The sequence below is a fragment of the Diceros bicornis genome, chromosome 22 (genome assembly GCF_020826845.1).
Source record: "Diceros bicornis minor isolate mBicDic1 chromosome 22, mDicBic1.mat.cur, whole genome shotgun sequence".
Classification (NCBI taxonomy): domain Eukaryota; kingdom Metazoa; phylum Chordata; class Mammalia; order Perissodactyla; family Rhinocerotidae; genus Diceros; species Diceros bicornis.
In genome coordinates this window covers 38449262-38468425 of record NC_080761.1, presented here as the reverse complement: position 1 = coordinate 38468425, position 19164 = coordinate 38449262, and the positions used below count along the sequence as shown (strand labels likewise).

At 34.7% G+C, this 19164-nt stretch overlaps 1 protein-coding gene across 3 annotated transcripts in view; it reads right to left on the bottom strand.

The window, feature by feature from the left end:
• The window catches only part of CCDC171 (coiled-coil domain containing 171), a 300588-nt gene that overhangs the window by 169136 nt on the left and 112288 nt on the right, over nucleotides 1-19164 (bottom strand). For all 3 annotated transcript variants that reach the window (XM_058565834.1, XM_058565832.1, XM_058565833.1), the window contains 2 exons: nucleotides 16306-16473; nucleotides 14535-14723 (listed from right to left, as the gene is read on the bottom strand). In XM_058565834.1, the coding sequence (XP_058421817.1) occupies nucleotides 14535-14723; nucleotides 16306-16473 (357 nt within the window). The remainder of the gene's footprint in view (nucleotides 1-14534; nucleotides 14724-16305; nucleotides 16474-19164) is intronic.

Genomic DNA, 19164 nt, shown 5'->3' with positions numbered 1-19164 from the left:
CATCAGAACTAAAGAGCTTCTGCAATGCAAAGGAAACTATTAACAAAATGAAAAGACAACCCACCAACTGGGAGAAAATATTTGCAAATCATATATCCGTCAACGAGTTAATCTCCAAAATATATAAAGAACTCATACAACACAACAACAAAAAAACAAACAACCCAAACAAAAAATGGGTAGAGGATATGAACAGACATTTTTCCAAAGAAGATATACAGATGGCCAACAGGCACATGAAAAGATGTTCAACATCACCAATCATTAGGGAAATGCAAATCAAATAACAATGAGATAACCACCTTATACCTGTCAGAATGGCTATAATTACCAAGACAAAAAACAACAAATGTTGGAGAGGATGTGGAGAAAAGAGAACTCTCATACACTGCTGGTGGGAATGCAAACTGGTGCAGCCACTGTGGAAAACAGTATGGAGATTTCTCAAAAAATTAAAAATAGAAATACCATACGACCCCGCTATCCCACTACTCGGTATTTATCCAAAGAACTTGAAATCAACAATTCAAAGAGATTTATGCACCCCATGTTCATTGCAGCATTATTCACAATAGCCAAGACGTGGAGGCAACCCAAGTGCCCATCGACTGATGACTGGATCAAGAAGATGTAGTACATATACAATGGAATACTACTCAGCCATTAAAAAAAGACAAAATTGTCCCATTTGCAACAACATGGGTGGACCTTGAGGGTATTATATTAACCGAAATAAGCCAGACAGAGAAAGACAAACACCATATGATTTCACTCATCTGTAGAAGATAAACAAATACATGGACAAAGAGAACAGATTAGTGGTTACCAGAGGGGAAGGAGGTTGGAGGGTGGGCATAAGGGGTAAAGAGGCACATATATATGGTGAGTGACAAATGTATAACTGAAATTTCACAATGTTATAAATTATTATGACCTCAATAAAATAAAAAAAAATATTCAAAGTCATTGGTCAAAATCAAATGGATTGTTGAAGGAGAGTCAAAAGTAAAGGAAGCCCATTCCAGAAAAGATTTAATTTTAGCACATGATAGATCTCAATCTCTTCTACCCTACACAGCCGGTCCACTTCCACAGACCATCAGGTTAAAGCTAAAAGCATTTTAGAGAGGCAGCCAGAAAACAGGTAGTCCTGGAATAAGGATGAGATGGTTCAAACCAGGGCTACAAATGAATAAAAATCTAACATACATTACCAAAAAAAAAACCCCACTTCTCTCTCTATAAACAGGAACGCACTGGAATTTTTGAAAAAGAGAACTGAGATTCTGGACTTACACAGCCAGTTTTCATTTATGCTACCTAGTAGAAGTAGTGGTAATGTAATAAAGCAATTTTTGAAGATCCTCACATCATTTTATGGCCCCTCAATTTTTACCATTTGTAGTAATTATATATTAAAAAGTGCTGATTAATATTAATAACTACCACTATGGATGATTTCATGAGACTCATCATATAATTTGTATTGTAAGAAAGAGATACCATTCACAAACTGCTAAAAGAATAAAAATAAGACTAAGAATACATGTGAAGTCTGTTCATAAATAAAAAAAAAACCCTCTGTTTAAGTAATTACAATCAAGGTACCAAGTATCAATGGTTATTTAAAAAAAAAAAAATCATCCAGGCCAATATTCAACTAGATAACTAGAATTAGCAAAGTGGGATATTTTAATTAAAGATTTAAAAACAATGAAATTAAATATTTAAATTGTTAAAGCTCTTATTGATAAACATTAAGTTAACAAAAAAAACCTCACTAATATTAATACTTACTGAGAGTTTTGTTCACTTCTTAACAATTACATTTCTGCATCCCTGGAATCTCCACCGAAATCCAGAATCACAGATCTGACTGCCCACTAGGCATCTCCGCTTAGGTACCTCATAGCCATCTCAAGCTAAAGTATCCAGTCCAATACTGTTGCCTTTCCTCCTAACCATGTTCATAACAGTCATCTTGATATCAGTAAATGGCACCAACATCCACCCAATTGTTGAGTCAAAAACTTTGTAGTCAGCCTTAATTCCCCTTTCTTTCAGCCTATCATCTCCATTCCCAAATCAAAGCCATTAGCAAGCACAGTTGGGTTTACCTGCAAAATACATCCCAATCCACCTCTACTGCTACCACCCTAGTTTCAGCTATCATCAACACTAGCCATTCATGCTAGTGCTTCAATGCTACCTTCATGTCAGATTATGTCAGTCCCTGCTTAAAACTCACCTATCAATTTCCAATATGCTTATAATAAAATATCAAAATATATTATATTTTATATATATTTATGTGTGTGTATTCTTACAAAAGGAAGTATCCTCGATTCCTATTTATTGAGTGTTTTTGTCAGGAATACTGGTTAGATTTTGTTAAAGGCCCTTTTTGAGAGACGATTAGAGGATTTGTATTCTTTTGTCTATAAAAATGTTGAAATATAATAATGCATTTCCTAGTATTGAACCACTCTTGCATTTCTAGGAGCAATCCCATTTGATCATGATTTATTCTTTTCTTAATAAGATGTTGGATTCTCTTAAATGAGACCCATCTTTTCTCTCTTCTTTAGTACTCTTTCTTCTATCTTTATCACGTTAGGGATCAGTATTGTAACAATATGTAATTCTTAAATGTAAAACCACCTTTGATGTATAAAATGTGTGTGTGTGTATGCATGTGTTTGTGTAGATTTATGTAGAAATAGATGCAGAGATATCCTAAGGTCAGCATCTTAATAAGCAAGAAATACCCATTCTTGATTCTTACCAAGTTCAGGAGCAAGGCAAGGATGCCCACTATCTCCACTAGTACTTAACATTGTATTTAGGGTGTTATTAACCAATGCAATTAGGCAACAAAAAGCAATTAGAGGCATACAAATTGACAAGGAAGTAACACTATCTCTATTTGTAACTAATATGATAGTAAATCTTGAAATCCCAAGAAAACTAATTATCTAACTAAATAACTCAAACAGTAAAAAATTAATTAAAGTTAGAGTAGATAAAATTAATTAGCAAAAATCAATAGCCTTTTGTTCATAGCAGCATTATTCACAATAATCAAAAGGTGAAAAAAACACAAATGCCTATCAGGAGATGAATGGATAAACAAAATGTGGTATATCCATAAAATAGAATATTATTCAGCCATAAAAAGGAATGAAGTACTGATACATGCTACAACATGGATGAACCTTGAAAACGTATGCTAAGAAAAAGAATCCAGACACAAAAGGCTATATATGTATGCTTCCATTTACATGAAATGTACACAGTAGGCAAATTTATAGAGACAGAAAGCAGATTTGTGGTTGCCAGAGGCTAGAGAAAGGGAGGAATGGGGAGTGACTGCTTAATGGGTATAGAGTTTTTGTCCAGAGTAATGAAAAAGTTCTGGAACTAGGTAGTGGTGATAGTTGTAAAAACGTTGTGAATGTACTTAATACTACTTAATTTTACACTTTTTAAAAATGGTTAAAATGGTAACTTTTGTGTGTATTTTATGACAATTTAAAAAATCAAAAGCCTTCATATATACAAATCAACACCAAAAAAGAAGATAATGGAGAAGACCTCATTTCCAATTGCATCATAAAAAAGTAGAATACTTAGGAATAAATTTACCCCAAAATGTTCAAAATCTATAAGAAGAAAAGTTTTCAATACAGCTAAAGACACAAGAGAACACTTCAAACTTCAATAGGCCAACTCAATATCACGAAGACATTAATTCTTCCTAAGTAAATTTATAAATGTAATACAATCCCACTAAAAAACAAAAAACCAAAACAAGTTTTTTTCTGGAGCTAGGCAAGTTGTTTTAACTTTGAAAAGGATGAAAAATGAGGGACTAGCCCTACCATCTATCAAAACACATAAGAAAACCTCTAATTAAAAATCATGTTGCTTGTGTATGAATGGACAAAAAGACCCGTGGAACGGAACGGAAAATCCAGAAACACGCAAGCACCAAAAAAAAATTCAGTGATAAAAGCAAGCACCAAAAAAAAATTCAGTGATAAAAGTGGCAATTCAAAAGCTCCTTCACTATCCAGACATGAACCTCACCACCACTTTCTACAATTTACCCACCTTCTCTAGCACCCCCAGGTCCTGTCCCTTCCCACTGCCCTAATGCTATTCAAATTCTAACAATCTCCAGAGCCCATTTCAGGGTCCACCTATTCCATTACACCTTTCACTATCATTCTCACTCACGCTGACCTTGACCTTCTCCGAACTCAATTATACCACTCAGGCATTTCATTCTTACACTGCTGCTTACTTATTTCATGTGTATATATCTACTCTCTCTCAAATACAACGCAGTGCTAGTTCCTAGAGGCCAGGAATTGTTTACTACAGTGCCTGTCTCAGTGCTGTATACCCTGTAAGTATTTGATAAATAGTGAATGAATTAAATAATTCTTTATAAAATGTTCCTTGGTGATTAGCACAGTATTTTGCCCACAATAGGCACTGAATAAATACCCAATGAATAAAAAGCTTTACAAATGTAAAGAAAATATAATCAAAAAAAGATATAATTTCCAAATATAATTTGAAACTTATCAACATGTCAGAATTCTGTTTTAAATTAATTCTGATATTCCACAGGGACTTTCAGAGGTATTGCATTATTTACTGTGAATTATTCTTGAAGAACAAAGCTTGTTTGAATGTAAGGCTGGGAACAGCTATAAGAGCAAATTTTCTGTAAAAAAAAAAAAAACATGTTCTTTACCCAAGGAGATTAAAGGCCAATATTTTTAAAACAAACATGAGGAACATCGCCTTCAAATGGGACAAAGGCATTCCTAGTACTGAAAGAACCTGCTGTTTAGTGTGTTTAATTTCAAAAATAATATTCTCAAATTCTCTCCAAAATACATTATCTTGAAAAATTTGAAAAAAAGAAAACTTGAAAATACAGGATGTATATCTTTTACACAGATTTCTTTGGTATATTAAGAAATTATATAATTTCACTAGTTTTCCCTTATTCTCTGATAAATTCAAAGTCTACCTAAAATGAGGGAGAGAGGACAGCTTCTTCCCTTAGTGAATCATGCACTTACCTCCTGAAATATACGAGCTTTGAAGGACACACCTTACCGGCTCACAGCACTCCATGAACTCTGAGACTTCGGGCCAGAAATTAGATACTTCCCAAGGGAGTAAAATTCTTTTTTATCACTTTTGCTTGCTGAGTTCTTATTCTTTATGTTAGCAAAAAGACAAGTTGCAAACTGGACATTCAATGACCCATAGACATCAAAGGACTTCATTTAAGATGTCTTATTTTTATGGTACATATCTTGTCTTCTTATGCAATGGTAATATTTGAACACATAATAAACATAAATTCTCTTGCTTTTACTATGATGTAAATGTTTCTCTTAAAAATAAAGCACACTTCATAGAGAAATTAGAATCTTCATATATTGCTGGTGGAGATGTTAAAATGCTACAGAAGCTTTTGAAATCAGTTTTACAGTTCCTCAAAAAGTTGAGTTACCATATGACCTAGCAATTCCATTATCTGGTCTTCATATATACTCAAACCCCATAATGACTATTCATTTAACTTAAAAACACTATCTTCATTTTGTAAATTTAGCATGTCAAAAATAACCTGTGCCACAGACAGCTAATTTTTGACAAAGGAGTTAAGAACATACAATGGAGAAAGGAAAGTCACTTCAATAAATGGTGTTGGGAAAACTGGACAGCCACATGCAAAAGAATGAAAGTAGACCATCTGCTATTGCCATTCACAAAAATTAACTCAAAATGGAAAAAAGACCTGAAGGTGAGACCTGAAACTATAAAACTCATAGAAGAAAATATAGGCAACACACTATTTGACACTGGTCATAAAGGAATCTTTTCGGATGCCATGCCTACTCGGACAAGGGAAACTAAAGAAAAAATAAACAAGTGGGACTTCATCAGATTGAAGAGCTTCTACAAGACAAATGAAACCAGGATCAAAATGAATAGACAACCCACCTGCTGGGAGAAAATATTGCAAAACATATATCTGACAAGAGGTTAATCTCCATAATATATAAAGAACTCACACAACTGAACAACAAAAAAACAAACAACCCGATCAAAAAATGGGCAGAGGAAATCAACAGACACTTCTCCAAAGAAGATATACAGATGGCCAATAGGCACATGAAAAGATGTTCAACATCACTAATCATCAGGGAAATGCAAATCAAAACAACACTAAGATATCACCTCACGCCCATTGGAATGGCTATAATCACCAAGACAAAAAAACAACAAATGTTGGAGAGGATGTGGAGAAACGGGAACCCTCATACACAGCTGGTGGGAATGCAAACTGGTGCAGCCTCTATGGAAAATGGTATGGAGATTCCTCAAAGAACTAAAAATAGAAATACCCTACAATCCAGCTATCCCACTACTGGGAATCTAGCCAACGAACCTGAAATCAACAATCCAAAGAGGCTTATGCACCCCTATGTTCACTGCAGCATTATTCACTACAGCCAAGAAGTGGAAGCAACCCAAGTGTCCCTCAATGATGAATGGATCAAGAGGATGTGGCATATATATACAATGGAATACTACTCAGCCATAAAAAAAGACAAAATCATCCCATTTGCAACAACATGGATGGACCTGGAGGGTATTATGTTAAGTGAAATAAGCCAGAAAAAGAAAGACAAACACCATATGATCTCACTCATAGGTGGAATATAAACCAACACATGGACAGAGGAAACTATATTGTGGTTACCAGGGACAATGTGGGTGGGGGGTGGGCACAAGGGGTGAAGGGAGACATATATGGTGATTGACAAACAAAAATGTACAAACAAAATTTCACAGTTATAAACTATTAAGACATCAATAAAATATACATAAATAAATAACATGCCAAAAATGGTATGTGCCTGTGTTTACTCTTCTATTTCTAAGACAATACAAATTGTAAAATACCCTTTAGATATAAGCCAAGTCCTCAAAAGAACAGAGTTATTATTATTAGACTAAATGTGTCAATAGAGGCAAGATGCTTGATTTGCTGAGTGTTAAAACGTATTACCTCAGACTGTTGGACAGTTAGCATTACCTCTACATTCTGATCTGCCTCACGTCTCCCCTCCTTCTGGGCTTGCAGAGCCTGGCACCGGGCCCCAGGTTGGCTCCAGTCTCCTCTGGGACGCCTTCAAACTTTGACCACTTGCTTTCCTAAGTTCATAGCATCCTATTGGCAATTAATTACGTTCAGCCTTGTGATAAACCTTATATTATGTAATTTTTTATGTATTTATATGATGCCTTTCCAACTAAATTTGACACTTTTTGAGGAAAATACTAAGTATTATACCTTTTTGTTAGTACCACAGCATGAAATACAGCGTCCTATATGTCAAGTCTATAACATGTATTTTTGTAGTTAATATTAACTACATTACATTATATTACATATATTATTATATTATTATATTATATATTTTATAATTATATATTATTATATTATATATTTTATAATTATATAATATATTATTATATTATATATTATATAATAATATATTATATTACTATATATTATATTAACTACATTTTACATTATGTAAAAGTTGTCTTGATACTCTTACCTACAGTAGCAATTTTGCAATATAGTAAACTAAAAATTCAGTCTCTTGGAAAAAAAAGTCTGAGAGAAGAGAGAAGGGAACTACCATTTGTGGATGGCTGGCAGTGTGGCACTGTTTAGCTTTTTCGTACATTATCATGTTTAATTATTAGTTAATCAAGATGCACTTGGAGATGTGAGTTCAAGAAATATGAACTGAGTTGTCACTAGACCTATTTCAGATACTACTTTATACACAAAAACAGTACCTATTTCAAAAAGAAGCGGAGCTGTAGCATAATGCAAAAAAGGACTGGAAGATAAGGATGATGATAATGTATTAAAACAGCACAGACACTCGCTTCGTGATTTCTAAATGCCAAGTAAGGTGCTAAACATTTTACATCTGTTACCTCCATTCTAATCCTGTCCCTCGCACTTCCTGCTGCATAAACAAGCAGTATCAGTTCTCTGAACCTTAGCTTCTTCGTTTGTAAAATAGATATGATGCCTAAATGACCTACCCCACCCGGCTGTTGTGGGACTCCAGATGGGGAGGATGCAAAGGTATGCAAAGGCGTTGAAAAGTCTATGGAGCACTATGCAAATTCAATTAATAGCATTACCGGTAAGAGAAACAATTTCTAAAGCGATTATTTGAAAAGTAGTCAGAGGACTTTCCAGTATTTCATTAGAGGTGCCCCCTCACACCTTATTTGAAAAGTAGTCAGAGGACTTTCCAGTATTTCATTAGAGGTGCCCCCTCACACCAGCTCACAGTCCATCAAAACATGCTGTGCACGGCATTGTGTCTAACGCCTTGGGAATCATTTCTGGCCGACATGTATACCTACCACCTCCAACAATATACACAAGCTGCACTTGATCTCTGAATATTTTTGGAATTCAATTAAAAATAAAAAAAGTTTCAACATCTAATAACACTTTTATGACTAACCCAGATTTCTTGCCAAATGTACTGTTAATACCATGATATAAGAGGAATAAAATGCAATACAGTATGATGAACCTGAATGTCTTTGATTTTTGTTCTCCATTCTAAACTCATTTGATTTTACTAAAATGTCAAATAAACCTAAAGTGTTTACAATAAACATTACATCAAGGGTTAACCATACTTAACTGATAGTGAAAAATCTTTACTTCTGGAAAGGAAGTTCTTGTTCCAGTAATTTCATCTTTTTCAGATAGAAAAGAAATAAGAACATAAATACTAAGATTACAAAAGTGAAGTTAGTAAGTGGAACATAATGTGGCACTCAGCCCAGACACTTCAGTAGGCATAGATGCTTGAGATATATTTACATGATGGCTCCAAAGTATTTAAATTCAAGAATTACCCAACCATGCAGCTAGCACATTTTACCTAATGCTAAAAACATGCTGTGATGCTAAAATCAAGCTTCTTGTTCTACAAGTTTCATTCATCTAATAGCATTTCCACTAATTGTTTTAAAGCTTACACATTCAAAAGTCTTGCAAATAACTCCACTACATTTCTTCAGAAAAAAGCAATTCAAATCCAAAAACTGTTTTTTATTTAACTACCTGTCTTTTACCAACCACTTCTTTACAATATCCAAATATTAAACACAGGGCTTTATAGATAAGTCATTTCTTTTCCAGCAGATGGCCTCTATTAATGGATGTGTTCATCTGATATCAAACATCCTCTACAACCCGCAATCCTATACTACAACTGCAGATCTTTCCCCCTTGCGTCTGTATCAATATAATTTTTGAAAATGCATTAAGTACTACAAAATAAAAATATTTTTATTTGCATTGCAGTTTTGGGGGGGAAAATGGAGATACAGAATTAATCATAACAAAATTTCCTAAAATAAATTTTATAGGTCCTATAAAAGGACATTATAATAGCAGTTTACCAAATATAAAACTCAAATGAATTGCTGCTGTGTATTGCGGGAGATCAAAATTGGCCACCCTGAAATATATCTCTTTACCTTGATTGTTTTCTCTGATGGACATTTGACCTCCTCCAAACTGCCTAAAGGAATTTAATGCTGGGTGTACACAGACTGGCAGAGTCCTCGCTAAGCCCATTCTTAACAAAATTCTGTTTACCAAATATTTACATTTGTAAAGGTATCTCCCTCTATTTAGTGGGAAGAGGTGGGGATGGCCTTATCTGTGAAAACTCTTATCAGGGAAGAAGAAGACTTAAATGTACATACTCTTGATTACTATAATTCCTGTCTCTCTGGCCACATTCTCTATGGGTGGCCCTGCAAGGCACTGTCTGACAAACATTTACATTTCCCTCTTCATGTAAATTGTCTTCTTCCCCTCTGAAATCCCAAAACACCACCCACCCCCAACATCCTCCTTTGTCTTTAGCTGAAGATAGTATTTAAGATGAGAATCTCTGCTACTGTGTTGAGAAACTCAGTGTCCCTGGTTTCTCCCATGTATACATGTTATTAAACTTGGCATTATTTTCTCCTGCTAACCTGTCTTGTTAATTATTTGGCCAGCCATAAGAACCTTAAGGGAAAGGGCAGAGGGGAATTCTTCCTCTTCCCCTACAGTATTCAATCATATTTTATGAAAATTCAAGACTATATGCCAATATATAATATTAACGTACTTTTAGGAATAATAAAAATGATACTTTCAACTTGCATACTCATGGATCAAAAGCTTCTCCTAAAACATTAGTATTTGTGATGACTGATTCCCTTACTTCAGAAAGTGAATTGCTCTGCCTTCCTGCAGATTTAGAATAAAAGAAGTGCGTTCAAAACACTAACAGAAAATGAAGCTGGAAGACTCACACTACCTGATTTCAAGACTTACTAGAAAGCTACAGTAATCAAATCAGTGTAGTATTGAAAAAAGAATAGACATATAAATAAATGGAACAGATGAGAAAGTCCAGAAATAGACTTACTCAAATACAGTAAATTGATTTTTGACAAAGGTACAAAGGCGGTTCAATAGAGAAAGGACAGCCTTTTCAACAAATAGTACTGGAATAACCGGACATCTACATACAAAAAAAAAAAAAAATGGACGTCAACCCATACCTCACACCTTTATAAAAATTAATTCAAAATGGACCATAGATCTATATGTAAAACATAAAACTATAAAACATTTAGAAGAAATAATAGGAGGAAATTCTGGTGACCTTGCAAAAAGTATAGACATGACACTAAAAGCACAATACATAAAACAAAAAATCGATAAACCAGACTTCAAAAAGTTTAAAACATTTGCTCTGTACAAGTACTCTTAAGAGAATGGGAGAAAAATATTTGCAAATCACACATCTCACAAATGGCTTGTATCCAAAATATATAAACAACTCTCAAAATTCAGCAATAAGAAAACAAGCAACCCATTAAAAAGTGGGCAAAGATATGAACAAATAATTCACCAAGAAGATGTACAGAAGGCAAATAAGCTTACGAAAAAAATGCTCAATATTATTCATTAGGGAAAAATGTAAATTAAAACCACAGTGACATACCACTACACACCTATGAGAAGGGCTAAAAAGAAAAAGAAAAAATGATGAAACCACAAGCTGGCACAGATGCAGAGCAATCAGAACTCTTACACTGCTAGTGAGAATGCAAAATGGTACAGCCACTATGGAAAACAATTCAATAGTTTCTTATAAAGTTAAATATACACTTACCATATAACCCAGAAATCAGACTCCTAAGTATTTACCCAAGAGTAATGAAAACTTACGGTCACAATAAAATCTATCCATCAATGTCTAAAGCATCTTTAGTCATATTGTCAAAAAATAAAAACAACCCAAAGGCCCATCAGCAAGTATCTGGATAAACAAACAGTGGTACATCCATACAATGGAATATGACTTAGCAGTAAAAAGGAATGAATTACTGATACACACAACAATGTGAAAAATTCCCAAACATATTTTGCTAAATGAAAAAAGCCAGAATCAAAAGGCTGTATGATTCCATTTATACAACATTCTGGAAAGGGCAAAACGGTCGGGATGGATAACAACCCTGTAGTTTCCATATATGGTCAGTTGTTTTTTCACAAAAGAACCAAGGCTACTCAGTGAGAAAAGTAACGTCTTGAACAAATGATGTGGGAACGATAAATGTAGAGGGAAAAATGAACCTCAGGGGGCCAGCCCGGTGGCGTGGTCGTTAGGTTCGAGTGCTCGGCTTCGGTGGCCCTGGGTTCACCGGTTTGGATCCTGGGCGCAGACAGACCCACTGCTGGTCAAGCCATGCTGAGGCGGTGTCCCACACAGAGCAACTAGAAGGATGTACAACTATGACACACAACTATCTACTGGGACTTTGAGGAGAAAAAAGGGAAAAAAGGAGGAAGATTGGCAACAGATGTCAGCTCAGGGCCAATCTTCCTCAAAAAAAAAAAAAAGAACTTCAGCCTCCACCTAACATTACTCACAAAAATTAATTTGAGATGGATCACAGACCTAGACATAAAAGCTAAAACTACAAAACTTCTAGAAGAAATGATAGGAAATCATCTTCACAACCCTGGGGTATAGAAAGATTGCTTAGCACATAAAAATCAGTACTGAAAAGAGAAAAAAAGTTGGATTTCATCAAAATTCTAAAACGTGCAATCATCAAAAGAAACATTAAAAAATAAAAAGGCAAGGGGGCCGGCCCAGTGGCGCAGGCGGTTAGGTGCGCGCGCTCCGCTGCGGCAGCCCAGGGTCCACCGGTTCGGATCCCGGGTGCGCACCGACGCACCGCTTGTCGGGCCATACTGTGGCAGCGTCCCATATAAAGTGGAGGAGGATGGGCATGGATGTTAGCTCAGGGCCACTATTCCTCAGCAAAAAAAAGAGGAGGATTGGCAGATGTTAGCTCAGGGCCGATCTTCCTCGCAAATAAATAAATAATAAAAAGGCAAGTGAGATATTGGAAGAAAATATCTATGATACATATGTATGACAAAGGATTTGTATCCAGAATATATAAGGAACTCTTACAAATCAGTAAGAAAAACACAAACAACCCAAATTTTTTGATTGGCAAACACTTGAAGAGATACTTCACAAAAGAAAAAATATGAATGGCCAATAAGAATATGAAAAGTGCTCAACATCGTTAATCACCAAGAAAATGTGAGATAAAACAACAATGAAATACCATTTTAAAACAACTAGAATGGCTAAAATTTAACAGACTGACAATATCAAATGTTGCAGAGGATGCAGAACAATGGGAACTCACACATTTTTTGTGGAAATATAAAATGATACAACCGTTTTGGAAAAAACTTTGATAGTTTTTTATAAAGATACACCTATCCTATGACCTAGAAATTGCACTCTTAACCAAGAGAAATGAAAAGATATGTCAACAAAACACTTGTATAATAATGTTTGTATCAAATTTTATTTAGAATAACCGAAAACTAGAAACAATCCAAATATCCATCAACTCACAATCTATCAAATTGTGGTGTAATTATAAAATGGAATACTAATTGACCATAAAAAAGAATGAACTACTGATACACACAACAGCATGGATGAATATCAAAAAAAATATGTTGAGTGAAATAAGCCAACCACCAAAGACTACATACTGAATGATTACACTGATAGGAAATTCAAGAACAAGTGAAAGTAATCTATGATGATAGGCATCAGAACAATGGTTGCCTATGGGGAGTAGAAACTGACTAGAAGAGGGCACAAGAGAACTTTCTGGGATAATGAAAATGTTTTAAGTCTTAAGTGGGGTGATGGTTACATGGGTCTTTACATTGAACAAAACTTCAAATTGTACACTGAAGATTCACTGTATGTCAAACGTTACCTCTAAGAAAAATAAAATAAATTGTTTAGATATTTTACTTCAGTAGCAGAAAATGCAGAACATATCACACGGCATCCTGCATACAGTGAACAAATGGCTACTTTTAGATAGTGTATTAATTCATTCAAATTCATAGAGAAAGGCATAAGTTCATATAGAGCCCTTATGTTTCAGAAAACAGAATGATCTTATTTTAACCAATCTGAAACTCTTTATTGGCAAACAAAAAAATATTTTTTTTATTAGACTTAAATATAAGCATGAATGGACCAAATAAAGAGATTAATTCCTTAATCAAGTGGGAAGAATATACAATCCTCTGGTTCCTAAGTATCTTATCTTGAGAACAAGTGACCTATTATTAAATTCAATATAAAAATATATACAGTATTCCATGGTTTATAATAACATCATTATGTTATTTCTGATTGGGCAGAGATGACAGCTAACAATATAAATTATGTTGACAATAATTTGTATAGGAAAAAATGTGGTTATGTTAACTACTCGTAACTTCTGTTCTCAATCTAATTCAACAGAAGACATAATACATCTCACAGTTAATTATTTTGCTACAGGATCTACAATTATAACTCTAGTTCTTATACAATGTTAGGAGGTATGACAAATTTCAACTCCAAATGAATTAAAATGATGGTTCACATAGGAACCCCCACAAACTGAATAAACTGGATAAAAGAATATCTACACTAAAACTGACAATATTTTACCAAGTCTCTCAACTTTTTACCTTAAAAATAAATAAATACAATTTTAGCATTTAACTGATCAATGCATTCTGGGATGTTTTAACCAAAAACCCATCTACTTCCAAACTTAAGTGAAAAACAATCCTTAATATACACACACACACATCCATTTGTGTCCACATCCATGCGTGTGTGTGTGATCACGATCACATGTATGTGTGCCTAACAAGTTCTATGTGGTTCTCAAGAAGTTTTAAACTGATTTGGCATTGGTACTGAAACGAAACATTTGAAACAGCAGAAGACTGAGCATCCCATTTTTTAAAGCTCTTTGTAGAAGTAGCATACCTGTGCCCTCTTCTGCACCTCCAGGAGGAGTTCCGAATACTGTAGCTCCAGTTCCTTCTTTTGTTTGTGCCAGCAGCTCTCCTGAGCTTTGATCTGCTCTGCCACTTTGTTAAAGGTGTCTTCCTGAGTCTGCTGAAGCTCTCTCATCGTATCAGACTTGTTCTTACAGATATACTCTAGATGATTTATCTAAATGGGGAAATGCAATAGAGAATGAAATATGCTCACAAACCATTTCTTTGTATCACCTCCCCCAAAAATCATCCAAAGTTTTCTACTATATTTTATTCTCTAACATCATATAAGAAAATTTTTAAGTTAAAATGAAAACCAAAGAAATTAAGAAACGAATTAGTAGGGCAAATTATCATATTTTAGCAGAAAATGGTGTCATTTGTACACTTAGATGACAAATCTTTTATTTTTCTCTTTCTAATACAGTTACTCATTCTATAATCAATTTTACAGAGAAAATTAAGAAGAATATTCTTACTTCTAGAACCGAAGCTCAAGCTATTCAGATATCTCAGTGGGAAAGGAAATATTTAAATGAGATTTATAAAACTACAAATATTTTACATATAATAAGGCAGAATGTTCCAACCGTTTTTTATCTCACATTCAAGATACACTGGGAACACTGGAAAGAAAATCCTCATCATCGAACATGTATGACAATTAATGATGTTGTGAAACTATGAGAAACTATTAAAACATAATACCATCTCAGAGGGTTAAAACATGTACTCATTTTAATTATCAATAATTTTCAAACCAATGGGTTTGAATACATATATTCACAATCATGAACTGCATCTGCACTTCTCACAATTTATTCCCTCATTTCCTCAATCCTACTTCTCAGTGTCTATGGGTGTGTTTGCCAATCACACCAAGGTAAAATACTCTCACCCTAATTTGGGCCAAAATGCTGTTTCACTACTTAAACAGATTAAAAAAAACACTTAGGGAACAATTTTTCCTTTCGCGTCCCTTAAGAGCAAATGTCATTGCAACTAAGATCTGGAAAGTAGACCACATAAATATAGTTCTGAGCAGTTCAACAGACCCAGGATAAGAATCAATATCTTTAATGGTGGCATATGTTGGTCTGCTAAGCCATTTTAATTTTCTATAACCAAAAGGTTTTTAAATTTTTTTTTAAAGACTGAATTCCTAGGCTTGTGAATGATCAAGTAACCATAAAAGTTTACTGTTTTCTCCTACAATATATACTTCTTACATCCTAAATCACTGAATGGGTTTTGTAATACACAGTTTGTTATATTTCAAGAAACAAGTCATAAACTTAATTTAAAATTTTTAAGTGCTTTTAAAGTAACACCTCATTATTTCCTAAGCAAAGAATTTTAAGATCATGTTTTTGAATAACTGTATCTTGTTTCTATTTTATGCTAACATAAAGAGTTGGTTTATTAATGTAAATGACTAAGTTCTTTGAATCGCTTCATCAGTAAGATTAATTTATTTTCTTTTAATTAGGTCCCTGTGGCTAATACTGGCTAGTAGTATTAGCATGTCCTGCACAGAGAGTGGAGCTCAGAGACTTCATACAGACTTCAGTCACATTTACATGCCCACAGCAATGGCATCAAACTGAGTTGTAGACAAGCCATAATTAATGGTATTGAATTATTAACATCCAAATTCTTTTTGAAATAAGATGAATGTCAGCCCCTCTTAATGATACTGTGATGTGGACAAATGTCACTGAATTTAATAGAGGTATCTGGTGCCTGAGGACAGCTACCTTCTCATTAGCCCTGTTGAGGTCTGCGATCAGGGCATCAACATTCTCCTGCAAGACTGCACAAAGCTCAGACCAAGAGAATTTATCCAACATGCCTTCTGGTTGTTTCATGAGCACACAGCCTGCTATCAAGTGCTGATACAAGGTATGAAGGAAGGTTAGCTTTTCCTGTGAGGACAAAAAAAGAAATTAATTCCAGTATATAAACATGGTAATAAGTAAAACACATAAGACACATGGTGAAGAATTTATTTCAAAAATCCAGAAAGGAATTAAAATACTCAAGTCTAGGAATATTGTCACTTCAGTGACTTTTTTTTTATACATGCAAAACTAAGCACCAGATAGAAACTGGGAATTGCTTATACTCGGTATTCAAAACCAAAATCTGAAGTCTAGAAGCCAGAAGACCACAGTTCTGACGCCAGCTCTGCTGCTACTGAGGATCTGACCTGAGTAAGCGCCTGTTCAGGTCTCAGCTTCCTCAGCTGTAACATCAGGTAGCTGGACTAATTGTTTCTAAGCCCTTCCAACTGGAAATCAGTATGGTAATTCCATAATTTCTTATTTACATTTGCCAAAACAGATGTTATTTAAATCAAAAAACCAATATAGAGAGAAGAGTGTTACTCAACTCTGTAGAAGAAAAAGTTATACCAATATCTGTACTTTACATGTACACAATTACTCAGCTTTCTCCCTCCCTCCAGAGATTCCAGTTTACTTACCGCTTATAGGAAATCTATCCCAAGCCCCTTAGGCCAAGCAGACAGTGATATGAAAGATATGGAAGACGGGCTCATTTGTTTTCCCCACTTATAAGTTCATATAGGATTTGGCACACTGGGCATTTGTAGGTGGTTAAATATGACAAAGTAACAGGCAAAAAGACAAAGAAAATGGACATAGCTGCCCAAGACATACTTTCAAAACTGTCCAATTAGAAATATGCAAAAAAAAGTCCTTTAAAATTACATATATTGCCATTGCAGTAACTAAACTATCCATTGTTTAATGACCTAGAAACACTATGCTGCAGAATTCAGTAAAAAACTGATCCCATCTTGAACACACAGGGAGAGTTTACCTACTAAAATGCCAAATGGGTCTCTTTATAAGGTGTTTCATCGATAAAATCCCAAAGAATGGAACTTAAGACAAGGTAATGGTGTACCTGCAAAATGAACACTTTATGTAGATAAAATAAGTTCCCTCAAGACTTTTTTAATAGATCAACAGGAAAAGAAAACTTTTAAGAGGAAAAACATGGAAATTCTAATCTTCCAGATAAGAAAAACTGAATATAGCATATGTAAAGGTTTTGTAATTAGAAATTGTGGGGGTGGGAGCCGGCCCGTTTAACTACACAAGCGTTTAAGTGCGCGCTCCACTGCGGTGGCCCAGGGTTCGCCGGTTCGGATCCCGGGCGCACACCGACGCACTGCTTGTCAAGCCATGCTGTGGCGGCGTCCCATATAAAGTAGAGGAAGATGGGCACGGATGTTAGCTCAGGGCTAGGCTTCCTCAGAAAAAAGAGGAGGATTGGCATCAGATGTTAGCTCAGGGCTGATCTTCCTCACAAAAAAAAAGAAAGAAAGAAATTGTGGGGAAAGTTTTCCTATATATATCAAAATGTGTATCTTTAGTTCTCCTTATATGCCACCTCACTTTCTTCCAAAATAACAATTTACAAACCAAGAAAATTTGAATGTGTAGTTAAAACCACAAACTTGAGTTAGCATACGAGAAGAATCTTCATAAATATGCTATGCCTTTTTCTTTTTTAAGCAATTAAAGATGTCTTTTGCATGTTCAACTGGGTTGAGATGTTTAAAAATCTTAGTAAATATAACTAACCAAATGTAATATGCAGGCACTAAAATCTTCTCCCTCCACATTTTGCCAAGTGATCGAGTTCATCCTCAAGGATAACTCATTGTGTCGCCATTATGTCCTTTTTGCTTGGGCTGTGATAAACCATGCATGATAATCATCCATTTGGCGTGAAAAGAGAATCTCAAGATCCAAAATCAATTCACACATGTTGAATCCAACCACAATGCTGTAGACATGCTGACTTTACAATATAGTCAGGCTTCTAGTTTCCTTTACTTTAATCATTATCTGATGTGTAGAACAATTCCAGCCCCTTCATGTGGACACAATTTAAATCCCAGACTGTAAGAAGAGTGGAAAGAATGTTTCCTTTTTACTCTCTTGGCATTCATGTTCATATCTGTTGGAGTAATGAACTCAATATGCAGGACAACTCAGATAAACCAGTTCCACACTAGCTAGACTAGCTCTAGATCCCATGGGTAAAAGAAAATATAAGATCATAATTCCATTCACATAGGCTCATACAGAATATGAAAGTTTTGTCATAATATTTTAAGAAGCCATTAATAAATAAAAATGGATAGGCAACTCTCTAGAGCATCCAAAAAAGTTTTAATTTTGTGGGACTTGTATTTTTCTAAATTTTGATTAATACCCTATTAACTATAAAGAGTAAGGAGCCTGTCTATTAAAGTAGATATCATTCCTGTTTTGCAAATAAGGAAACTAAGATGCGGAGAGACTAAGCTAAGTGGCTTGTCCATATTCACACAGTTTGTAAATAGAAGTACCACTATCCAAGACCAGTTCTTTCCATCACAAAAAACATATTCTTTCCACCATGCCAAGCTACTAAACTACTGAAATAAAAAATAATTTTGTCATTGGCAAACAGGCAAACCTTGACAGAACTGTTAGGAGCATAGCTGCTTGGGATATGATGTTCTAAATAGTCAAAGAAAATTAGTTGTACAAGCGATAGAGGGGTTAAATTACATTACTTCTCTTACAAAATAGGAT